The 12,460-nt window shown below is 40.0% G+C and overlaps 1 protein-coding gene across 3 annotated transcripts in view; it reads right to left on the bottom strand.

Moving 5' to 3' along the window:
- The window catches only part of LOC122671504 (ubiquitin-like-specific protease 1D), an 89,612-nt gene that overhangs the window by 28,892 nt on the left and 48,260 nt on the right, over positions 1–12,460 (bottom strand). For all 3 annotated transcript variants that reach the window (XM_043868757.1, XM_043868756.1, XM_043868758.1), the window contains exons 6-8: positions 11,594–11,682; positions 11,459–11,491; positions 11,240–11,335 (exon numbers count right to left, since the gene is read on the bottom strand). In XM_043868757.1, coding sequence (XP_043724692.1) covers positions 11,240–11,335; positions 11,459–11,491; positions 11,594–11,682 — 218 coding nt within the window. The remainder of the gene's footprint in view (positions 1–11,239; positions 11,336–11,458; positions 11,492–11,593; positions 11,683–12,460) is intronic.

Raw genomic sequence — 12,460 nt, 5'->3', positions numbered from 1 at the left:
CTCAACATTGAATTTGATAATATCAGGTCCAATATTTTAAATCGGGATCCTCTTCCCTCTTTGGAGCAGGCCTATGCCATACTTTCGGCTGAGGACACGAGGCGCACTGCCATGGTTCATCCTATCACTTAGGAATGGTCAGCCCTTGTTTCTGGTTCTCAATCTTCCCGTGGAAAGTCCTTTCGTCCTCCTCCTACTGATCGGCCATCTAGTGATCGCCCGCCTATTAAATGTGATCATTGTGGGAAGGACTGGCACACTAAGGACCGATGTTGAAAGCTTCATGGTCGTCCTGCGGATACTCGTGGGCGTGGAAAGGGGGGTTCCAATCGGCCTAGTTCCTCTCGTGCTAATCAGGTTGCCACTGAAGATCCATCTGAACAGTCTCTTTCTTCTGTGATGGCTGAGTTGCACAATCTACGGGATATGATGAATCGCTTGGACACATCTTCTTCGGCATCTGTAACTCCTTCCATGGCGGCTTCGGCTTTGTCTCTACCTGCTCCTTCCAATGCACCTTCTTCCACAGGTATTTCTTTTGGTAGGAATTGCACCTCGGTCATGCCCGACTCTTGGGTTATTGACTCAGGAGCAACCGACCATATGACAGGTTCTTCCTCTATTTTTACCACATATACTCCTCTTTCAGGCCAGTCAAAGGTTCGGGTTGCTGATGGGTCTCTTTCTTCTATTTCTGAGAAGGGATCCGTTCAGTGCTCCTCCTATCTCACTCTTTTCTCTGTTTTACATGTTCCTAAGTTTACTACTAACTTGCTGTCCATTAGTAGTCTGACTAAGGATTTGAACTGCAAAGTAATATTTTTTCCAACTCATTGTTTATTTCAGGATTTGGAAACGGACAGTACAATTGCATGTGGTAAGGTGGTTGGTGGTCTGTACGTGCTTGAAAATTCCCGGACAGCATTGACATCACAGCCGGCTTCTTCTAGTTTTGATTCTGCATTGCTTGAGTTAAATAATTGGCATCGTCGTTTGGGCCATCCCCCGATTGGGGTTTTCTATACTTTATTTCCTAGTCTGGTAAAACAATGTAATAAACACAACTTTTCTTGTGATGATTGCACTTTGGCAAAGCAAACTCGGAGTATTTTTCCTATTTCAAACAACAGAAGTTTGACTCCTTTTGGTTTAATTCATTCTGATGTTTGGGGCCCTGCCCGTTGTGTTTCTACCTCTGGGTTTAGATGGTTTGTCACATTTATCGATTGTTTTAGCCAGAAGACTTGGGTATATTTGATGCACAGCAAGAGTGATGTGTTTAATTGTTTTATGTTATTCCACAAAATGGTCCAAACCCAGTTCGATGCCAAGGTGAAGATTCTTCGCTCAGATAATGGCAAGGAATATATGGATGGTGCTTTCCGTTCCTATTTAGATGGCCATGGGATCATACACCAGACTTCTTGTGTTGACACTCCCGCTCAAAATGGAGTGGCTGAACGCAAGAATAGACATCTACTGGAGGTAGCTCGTTCCCTTATGTTCACTATGTCTGTCCCTCCTCGTTTCTGGGGTGATGCCGTGCTTACAGCTACTTACCTAATCAATCGACTTCCATCTCGTGTCTTGGGTGGCCGCTGTCCCTTTGAGATGTTGGTTGGCAAATCCACCTTTGTGGTGCCCCCAGAAGTGTTTGGTTGTGTTGTGTTTGCACGAAATCACCACGTCCATGGTAAGCTTGATCCCAGAGGATTACGGTGCATTTTTCTTGGTTACTCACCGACTCAGAAGGGTTATAAATGCTACCATCCTCCTACTAGAAAGGTGTTGGTTACTATGGATGTTGTCTTTCGGGAGTCGGAGGCTTACTTTCCACCGCCGGTACCTCTACAGGGGGAAACTCAAAGTAATAAAGAGGTCCCGTTGATTGCTCCTTTAGATGTTGAGATACCAACCATTGAAGATGTTTCTATTAAACTAGAGGATGGAGTTACAAGTCAAGAACAAGAAGTGGGACAGATTGAGCAACAGGTGCAGGGGGAGAGACTTGTGAAACAGAAATACACTCGGGGAACTGATTTTCCTACAGATGGTCCTCGGTACAAAGAGAAAGAAACCACCACTGCTGCACCACCTACGCAATCGGCATCTGTTCCTACTCCAAATCTTGCTCCTAGTCATACTTCGGGTAAGCCCCCTCTTGATCCTAGTCTTGATTTACCCATTGCTGTTTGCAAACAAAAAAAGAAGTTGCACTCAGCATCCTATCTCAAACTTTGTGTCCTACAACTCTCTAACTCCTGCCTTTCATGCTTTCATATCCTCTTTGTCCTCTGTCTCTATACCTAACACTTGGCAGGAAGCAATAGCCGAACCAAAATGGAAGGAGGCAACGAATGAAGAAATGCTTGCCCTTGCGAAAAATCAGACCTGGGATTTGGTAAGTTCTCCACATGGGAAGAGGCATGCTGGTTGTAAATGGGTCTTTGTTGTGTAGCACAAGGCTGATGGTTCTGTGGAAAGATACAAGGCGAGATTAGTTGCCAAAGGGTTCACTCAAACCCAAGGAATCGATTATCAAGAGACTTTGGCTCCTATAGCGAAGATGAATACTATACGGGTCATCATTTCTTGTGCTGTAAATCAAGGATGGGAACTTCAACAACTCGATGTGAAGAATGCCTTTCTACATGGAGACTTGGAAGAAGATGTCTACATGGAGGTATCCCCGGGTTTTACCTCCTTAGAGACTCAAGGGAAAGTGTGCAAGTTAAAGAAGGCCCTGTATAGTCTGAAGCAGTCCCCAAGGGCTTGGTTTGGCCGATTCCACAAGGCTATGATCGCATATGGGTATAAGCAAAGTAATGCAGACCACACATTGTTTGTTAAGAGAGTGGGACAGCAAGTTACCCTTTTTATTGTCTATGTTGATGACATAGTAATTACAGGCAGTGATGCACATGAGATTCAGAAGCTGAAAGCTTATTTGGGCACGGAGTTTGAAGTCAAGGATTTGGGCAAATTGAGGTACTTCCTAGGGATTGAGGTTGCCTATTCAGCTAAGGGCATATCTCTCTTTAAAGGAAATATACCTTGGATTTATTGAAAGAAACAGGGATGCTTGGGTGTAAACCAGCAGATACCCCTCTGGAGCCCAATACACATTTGAAGAGCAAGAAAGGTGAGCCAGTGGACAAAGGAAGCTATCAGAGGTTAGTGGGTTGATTGATTTACCTCTCAGTTCTCACATACCCGGCCAGACATCACCTTTGCTGTAAGCCTTGTCAGCCAATACATGCATGATCCTCACTCTTCTCACTTGGAAGCAGCATACAGAATTTTCCGTTACCTCAAGTCAGCTCCGGGGAAAGGAGTATTGTTCTCTTGACACAGCCATCTCCGGATAGAGGCGTACACTGATGCAGATTGGGCTGGCAGTCCTGATGATAGGAAGTCCACATCTGGATATTGCACATTTGTTGGAGGTAATCTAACTACTTGGAGAAGCAAAAAAGAAGCTGTTGTGGCTCGATCTAGTGCTGAAGCTGAATTCCGAGCTATGGCACAGGGTATTTGTGAGCTCCTTTGGCCCTTTGGCTCAAGGGGCTTCTTCAAGACTTGGGGATGAGTGCTGATCTTCCTATGCGACTCTATTGTGACAGCAAGTCAGCAGTCAGCATTGCTCACAACCCAGTCCAATATGATCGAACCAAACATGTTGAGATTGACCGGCACTTCATCAAAGAGAAGCTGGAACAAGGAATTATTTGTATTCCATTTATTCAGTCTAGTGAACAGTTGGCTGATATCCTTACCAAAGGAATCAGTACAAAATTGTTCTTTCCTACTGTTAGCAAGTTGGGCATGTTTGATATGTATGCACCAACTTGAGGGGGAGTGTTGTAATATGGGTCCAAGGGTAAATCTGTCCATGGGGGTATTCTTGTATCATAGTTGTCATGGCGTCCTGGCGCTGGAGAGGGCTGCATGGCGACCCTCTTTGATTTCTTCTTCCTGACTCTCTTTCCCTCTTCGATTTCTTCTTCCTGTCTTCGATTTCTTCTTCCCTCTTCGATTTCTTCTTTCCCTCTTCAATTTCTTTCGATTTCTTCTTCGATTTCTTCTTCCTGTCTTCTTTCCCTCTTCGATTTCTTCTTCCTGTCTTCTTTCCCTCTTCGATTTCTTTCGATTTCTTCTTTCCCTCTTCGATTTCTTCTTCGATTTCTGAATTTTCTTCTTAAAACTTGAGAAACAATAGAGAAAAAATAAAACATGGCTTGAGTATACATCTATTAACACATTAAAAATAGAGAAAATAAAAAATAAAACATGGTCGACATGCTCGCCATGGCAACGCCATGGCGGGCGACATGTCGATATATCGACGTGACACCCCTCCACCGACTTGGATCGCCGTGACGCCGTGACAACTATGCTTGTATGTGGGTTTTAGTCCCACATTGCTTAGTTATATTTTTGTCATATGATTTCAATATAATAAATAAAGGTTGGGTTGTGTTCACATTGATCAAGCCAGTATTCACAGAATTCCACACTAATGCTGCCACTAAACAAAAGGATCTTATCACCTATCGCAGAAAGACAATGACCATCCCTGACATACCATGTCCACCTACGCTCCTTGAGCCGGTCCCACCAACTCAAGCACCAAGTAATACATCTTCTTTCTCTGATGCTCGCCTTATTGCCTTAAGGAAAGGAATCAGAACTTGTACAAACACTCCATTTCTAACTTGTCTCATATTGTTGTGTCAAGAAATCTCCACAGATTATCCTCCTGTACTATGACCTGCACAGAAGAGTAGGGTAGACACCAGAGAGTCGGTTTGCACCAGCGTGCGACTCTCTAATGCCTAAGTCAGATCTCTCTGAGCAACAATTGATAATAAGCAAGATGGCCCTATGCATGGTTATACCTGAGTATATATAGCGTTCCTGACTAGGAAAGGCTGTGGAGCTGAGAGTCCCATTCTGATAATCTTCTATTTATGGTAAGAACATCAGAGTTCTTCTAGGAGTGTAATCCCTCGGAATCGTGGGCGCTACTCCTATAGTTTCCTTATCGAAGTAGATTGAAGTAAAGATTGATTCATGTTTATATGGTATGTAGCATTCTTCTTTAGCAGGTTCCTAATTAGGGTAGATATGGGAATAATCCGATGAGTTCTTTCCTTATTAATTTATCCCCTAGTGACGTGGCGCGGTTTGATTGGATGCTATGTTTTGGGTATAACACCTATGAATCTTTATCTCCCTCCTACCTTACCTTTGTTTCTTCGTTGTCTTCGGTGTCTATTCCACAGGGTTGGAAGGAGGCTATTGCTGACACAAAATGGAAGAATGCTATGGTAGAACAAATGGAAGCCTTGAAGAAGAATGATACTTGGGAGCTTGTACCTTCTACTAATAGGAAGAAACCAGTTGGATGCAAATGGGTGTTCACAGAAAAACAAAATGCAGAAGGGACCATTGTTCGTTATAAGGCCAGATTAGTTGCAAAGGGATTCACACAGACCTATGGCATCAATTACCAGGGGACTTTCGCTCCAGTTGTAAAAATGAACGATGTTCGAGCCTTGTTATCCTACGCAGCAAATCTTGGATGGAGTCTCCAACAACTGGATGTTAAGAATGCCTTCTTGAATGGAGATCTTGAGGAGGAGGTCTACATGGATATCCCTCGTGGTTTTGACTCACCTACTACAGTTGGCAAAGTCAGTCAACAGTCAACTCAGAAAGTCACTCTATGGGCTGAAGCAATCTCCTTGTGCATGGTTTGGCAGATTTCATAAAGCAATGATCAAGTTTGGCTACAAGCAGAGTAATGCTAATCATACCTTATTTGTCAAATACAAGGACGGACAAGTTACTGCACTGATTGTATATGTGGATGACATAGTAATTACCGGAGATGACGAAGCAGAAATTTCATCCCTGAAAACTCAATTGGCAACTGAATTTAAAACTAAGGATCTAGAACATCTAAAGTACTTCTTAGGGATTGAAGTAGCCCGATCCAGCAAAGGTATCTTCATATCCCAACGAAAATATGTCTTAGACCTTCTTGAAGAAACAGGGATGCTTGGGTGTAAATCAATTGACTCTCCCATTGAAGTCAATCACCAACTAGGCAGCCTAGGTGGTGACTCTGCAGACAAAGAGAGGTACCAGCGCCTCGTTGGAAGGCTTATCTATCTCTCCCCCACCAGACCAGACATGATCCGAAGACCACTCACCTAGAAGCAATATATAGGATTCTTCGGTACTTAAAGTCAACCCCAGGGAAAGGAATCCTGTTCTCAAACAATGGAAGTCTAAAGTTGGAACCCTTTACTGGTGCTGACTAGACTAGCTTTGTTGATGACCGATGATCCACTTCAGGTTATTGTACATTCCTTTGAGGGAATTTAGTGACATGGAGGAGCAAGAAACACTATGTAGTTTCCATATCCAGTGCTGAGGCAGAATACAGGGAGATGGCACAGGGGGTTTGTGAACTCATGTAGTGGAAGAAACTCCTCCAACATCTAAAAATAGTTCTTGAAGGGCCTATGATACTCTATTATGACAACAAGGCTGCAATCAGTAATGCTCATAACCCTATTCAGTATGACAGAACAAAACATGTTGAAATTGACCATTACTTCATCAAGGAGAAGATTGAAGATGGTCTGATTTGCACTCCATTTGTTACTACTGAGAACCAACTAGCCGATGTGTTCACTAAAGGCTTAACTGACAAAACCTTCCATCCTATTGTTTCCAAGTTGGACATGCGTGTTCACGGTTCAAAAATTCGTCTTGAGGAGGTGTCTAGAACAGGCCGAGATTCTTGAGATCTCAGCGAGACAGTGCATTTTATTTTATTTTTTGGTTCCAATTTGATGTTTCGGTGGGAAAATGGCCATAGTTAGCTCTGAAACTTTAAGAGAAGCTTGTTTTAGGCTTAATAAACATAGTTAAATCTTCAACTTGAAAAAAAAAAAAAAAAAAAAACCAATTTTTTTGCTTTGGATTTGCACCTTTGGTTGACAATAAACATTGAATCCTTATGTAATATTTGTCTATACACATTGTTTGAGTGCTATGAGACATAATGGGCAAATAAAACAAGTAATTAGCAATAATGGATAAAGACACATAATTTTGAATAATTATTTAAGAAATAGTTAAGGACTCGAAGTAAAAACTACAAAGTACAGTGATAAGTAAACAATGCATATTAAATAGATACCCAAGTATAGTAAACAATACATATGTCATAGACACCATAGTCTTCCATGTCCCAACAATACAATATTGTGAGTCTGTGACTGGCTAGTTAATGTAATTCTAGATGGCTAGAATACCAATTAGAACCAATAACCAGGATCTGCTAAGGGTTGGAGGAATCGGCTAGGTCAAAATAGGTGAAATTCTGAAATTAGGGTTAGGGTTAGATGGTATCAAGGGTTTGATGGTAAGGTTAGGTTAAGTTGGTGAAGGGAAGTCTTCCAGTGAAGGTCCTGAGATGTTTTATGGAGGTTGAGTATGTAAACAAAGATGAATATTAAATTAGGGTCTGGGTTTCTGGGTTTTCGAAAAGTGGAATGAAGGGGAATCTAGAGTTTAAAAGTGGTCACCTAAGGCTGGCACCAGAATCGAGTTTCCCTTATGGTGGGAGGGAAAGATCGAATCTAGAAAGGTGGGATTTTGATGAGTAGATTGGTCTGGACAGTATTTAGGGTATGGGGAATGAAGTTCGGGTGTAGGGAATGTTAGTGTTAGGTTTAGAGGATTAGAAGAAGGGTTTGGGGTTGGGGTGTTGTACTTACTTGTTGATTGGACTGATCTTGAGTCTAGTAGCACTGTAGCAGAAATCCCAATGATTGAATTGAATCTTCAAGCTGTCGGCTAGAGCAGAATTGAAATAACTTGAATACTTGAATGTAGATCAATGGAGAGAGGGGCAGTGAAGGCTATCTCAGCCTGGGTATCTCACCCTCACAGCCTATCTGAGGACAGTGGCAATTTGCAAAGCAAAATTCTTATCATTAAATTGTGGGGGGCTCTCAAGAGCTCTTACACATATATAGCCTTACGGCTGGACAGAAATCAAACTCTAACTATGACTCAAAACTTAACTAGGACTCATGACTGAACTAGGAATACTAACTAGGACTTCTAACTAGGATTCAAACTAGCACTAGGAATCCCAATTAGAATTACAATTCGATAAAGGACTGACTAAAAAATAACAAATTAAAATACCAACTTCAACCCACGATTTTAGCTGTGAATCCCTACACCACCTGATGGCTACTCATGCTGGTGTAGGAAAGAATATTCTTCTCTACACCTGCGACTGGTTTTAGACAGCCAATTTACATCACTATTGATATGAACTATGACATGCTGGATCAAGTCCACTCATGGTCCGATGGAACCGACGTGCATTGTCTTCCGTCTGCATGACATATGAATGCCACATCAGTGTTTGAGAAGAAAGATAGCTGTCAAGGCGGCAAGGCGACCTAAGGTAGTGAAGGGGTGCCTAAGCGCTTAGGCAACCAAGTGTTATTCTTTATTTTTCGTCTTTTCTAACATTATTTAATATGCTACAATATGTACCTTATATCATCCAAAATCAACATTAAGCCACATCAAGTCATAAAAAATCAATATTAAGCAACATAAAAAATCAACATTAAGTCACATCAAGTAATCAAAATTCAATATTAAGCCACATAAAATTCATTAAAAATCAACATAAAACTAGAAGACGGCATAACTGAAAAAACAAGCCATTGGAAGTTTGAAACAATCAAAACATACATTTGGTTTACATTGTTCTTTAAAATATGATCTTATCAATAAATAATTAAATTGCTCTCGATTTAGAGAAATGTTCTTGTTCTCTAAGAAGTTTGACTGATCAAATGATTTTATTTTTACATGAGACTTTTTGTATTAGGCATAACGCAAAACCAGTTTTCCAACAAATCCAATATTGCTTAAATCTGATTTATATTGAAGAGTTATGTTCCATGTTGAACCTTATTTGGTGTTCACAAATGCTGTCAAAAATTCAAAATCGCTCTAAATGAAAATATTTTTTAAGATATCAAAACAAATGAATATTTTACCGCACTTTGGATTTTTAGCAATGTTTAACCATATTAAAATTTATGGAATTTTTAGATTTGATAAAAAAAAACCCAGCATTAGAAAGTTGAAAATTTCACCTACTACCAAAAATCCAGTTTTTTTCCTTGAACTGGAGGGTTGACTTTTTATCCTTTTGGAATTTTATTTTTTAACTATTTGTATTGGATTCAAATAGGGAGTATTTGCTTATTTATGAATAATATCCATAGTTGTCACGGCGGTTAGGCGACCCAAGGCGTTGGAGAGGGTAAAAATCCAAGGCGATACCAAGTAGGCGACCAAGGCGCCCGCCTAGGCGCCCAAGTCCACCAAAGTGCCTGGACGCCTAGGCGACGCCTTGACAACTATGATAATATAGTAAGCAAAAACATTTAATTAAATGATATTTGGCATAAATAAGTGCCAAAACCTGGTCCGATACCAATTAAACCAATGTAAGGCACTCTGCACTAAGGCAACAGTCGCCTAGGCCCCTAGAGATCCGCTTGGACGCCTAGGCGACACCTTGACAAATATGGAAGAAACAAGAGTAGTTTCTTCTTAAGCAGATCGAGATATCCGAGATTTTACCGAAATTTCGGTCGAGTTTACCGAAACCATGCAGATTTGGGTCTCATAAGAGAACTTGTCTCGACCAGGTCGAGATTCTCGAGTTTTCCCAGATCTTGGCTAGTTTTAGAACTATGTGTGTGATATCTATGCACCAACTTGAGGGGGAGTGTTGAAGATTGGTCCAATTCGGCTCTCTTCTGGTTTGGTTCTCTTGGTAAAGTGTGTAATGCAACTGGGTACATTGGAGTGTCTAGATTCATATGCAAATGTTTAATGTGCTAATTGTGTGATTGTGCAATCATTCCATATTTGCAATATTCCTAAGATTATAAATAAAGTGGTGGCCCTGTCTCATTGACAAGCCAAATCATTCTCTTCTTCTTGTTTCTCAACTCTACCCTTTGTCTCTGAGTATGAGGGTCGGTCACCCACTTGGTCAGGTTTTGTGGACAGCATCTACAGGTTCACGCACATGCCAATTCAAATTCCACATGCACCATGCAATAGCAATGGCTCTCGCTCGAGTTCTACATGGTTCAGAGATATATACCCTATGTTAGGGTACCTCGAGTTCATTGATGATTTCATTTATAGGGCTGTTGTGAACGACTTCGAGTGTTTCTTCCGCCATACTATGAAATGGATAGCTTCTGTGATTCAGTGGAAGGAAAATTTGATTTAGCATCAGCAACATTCTAGTGGTTTTGATCAGGCAATAGGTGAGGATAGGGGTGACTTGTTGCTTGTATTGTTGAATGTTGAGTCCAATATATTTGTCTCTACATAACAAACAATATATGATTCATGAAATGGTTTATAATTTGATGTCTTTTCATTCCTATTGCTTATTTAAGTTGTTTTAATTGAATTATATGTGTTCTAATACTAAAGATTGTGTGGAATAGGCCATATCAGTGTCTATATAAAGCATACACTACCAACCTAGTGTGATTTTTAAAAAAAATCTAAGGATTCCACTATGTTTATAGGGCCTAAAATAGGCTGTCCTGCAAGTTTCATAACTTAATTAGGTCACATGACCCCGAAACCAAAGTTCGAAATTTGAAAAAATATATATAGTTTTGGTCAAAATCTCAGGTTTTGGCCAAAACAACTCGGTTTCAGGGCTGATCGAAACCATGCCCAAAACTAATACCTCGAACTATGAAATTCTGTAATTGGATGGGGGAGGTGACGTCATACCGAGGGGAGCAGTTATAGTGACAGCAAATGCATAAAGAACTCTCTCCCAAAATTCCAATATGTTCTTTTGGCCAGCTTGTATAAACAAAAGATAAAATAAGATGAAATGACTAAGAGAGTCCCAATTAATAGACAACAGACTAAATATTAGTATCCAAGATTTTTGGTTTCTAATTTTTGCACAGCCCAGTCAATTATGGTTGGTTATATATCTTCTCGGTACAATAGTACACATCATCACTCTTTCTTACTAGACTCCTTCACTTTATAAAGTAAAGAAAGAAATAAGCAGGATAAGAAAAATAACATGATGTGAGGCATAGTACATTACTCTTAACAATTGAAAAAAACTCACCGAATGTAAAAGTTCATAATAGTTGACGATAGAAAAGCTTCAGGAGCAAGGCAATCAATGTCCAAGTAACAAATTTCAACAGATTCTGGATCATTTCTGCATTGACATATAAGTACATGGTTACCACTTACAAGAACATGCAAATCAAAACCCAAGCAAATGGTATCTTTCAGTTATCATATTCTGCATAAGTTCCAGAACAAAGACATAGTGTAGTACCTGGAAGGGTAGTATATTATTTTATCCTTCATCCTGAAAAAGGGCCATTTATCAAATCATTTGCCAACTCTAATAGATAATTGTGCAGCTGAGACAGGAAAAGAAACAAAGAGAGTATTGAAAGATTTAATTCACCGTTCAATTGGTTGGTCTTTTTGTTGAGTAGTCTCAAGAGAAGGACAATCTTCTTCATCCACAAGAACCACAGTCTGGTGACTCTGGCCCTGTTTCATGAGTGCCAGAATGGATTCAGTCAGCATATTAATGGAACAAAAATTACAGGCCATAATTAGTATGGATTTTAATTATGGAAGCAAGTTTTTTAATAGAATAATCAAGACATAACCAAAAAGTAACCGATCAAAGAAAAGCAACTAAAGTGTCCTTCAATAGTTCAACTTATTTAGAAATCTTCACTTTCTCAAGTATTTCTCAATAGTCCTAAGTTGAATGTAAGATCTCTCCAGGAATGTACCAAGAGAATTCAAAATAGGAGCCATGCCCATGTGAGAACACGAGTAGACACCAACATGGCACTGAATTGGTGTCTAGGATTATGAATTATAATAGATTAAACTTTAACAAGAGAAAAAGATTCTTGAAGAATTTGGCTAACATGCAAAACCACCTATCATGATGAGCTATAACTAACCCAAACAAAAAATGCAAGAAAATACAAACAACTTACGTGCATTGTGCGAACATATATACATATAGAAGTATTTCCATCTCTTTGGTGAAATTAGAAATTAAAAGGAACACCACATACCCCGAGTACCTGATTCCTATTTTTTGTTTATTTGCTGAATCCAATGTTCGAAATTTCTGTGGATTCCGCCAGAATTTCACAAAATATTTCGATTTCAACACATGTTGAAACAAAACCAGGTGTGATACCTAAAATGTACAATATTTCAGTTGAAATTTCATAAGATATCGGGTTTTTGTATTGTTTCAACAAAAACAATACAAGGCCATAGTATAAAATTTCAACCCATTTCG

This window comes from Telopea speciosissima, chromosome 8 (genome assembly GCF_018873765.1).
Source record: "Telopea speciosissima isolate NSW1024214 ecotype Mountain lineage chromosome 8, Tspe_v1, whole genome shotgun sequence".
Taxonomy (NCBI): domain Eukaryota; kingdom Viridiplantae; phylum Streptophyta; class Magnoliopsida; order Proteales; family Proteaceae; genus Telopea; species Telopea speciosissima.
Note: the sequence above shows the minus strand (reverse complement) of the source record. Positions and strands in the feature narration are given on the sequence as shown.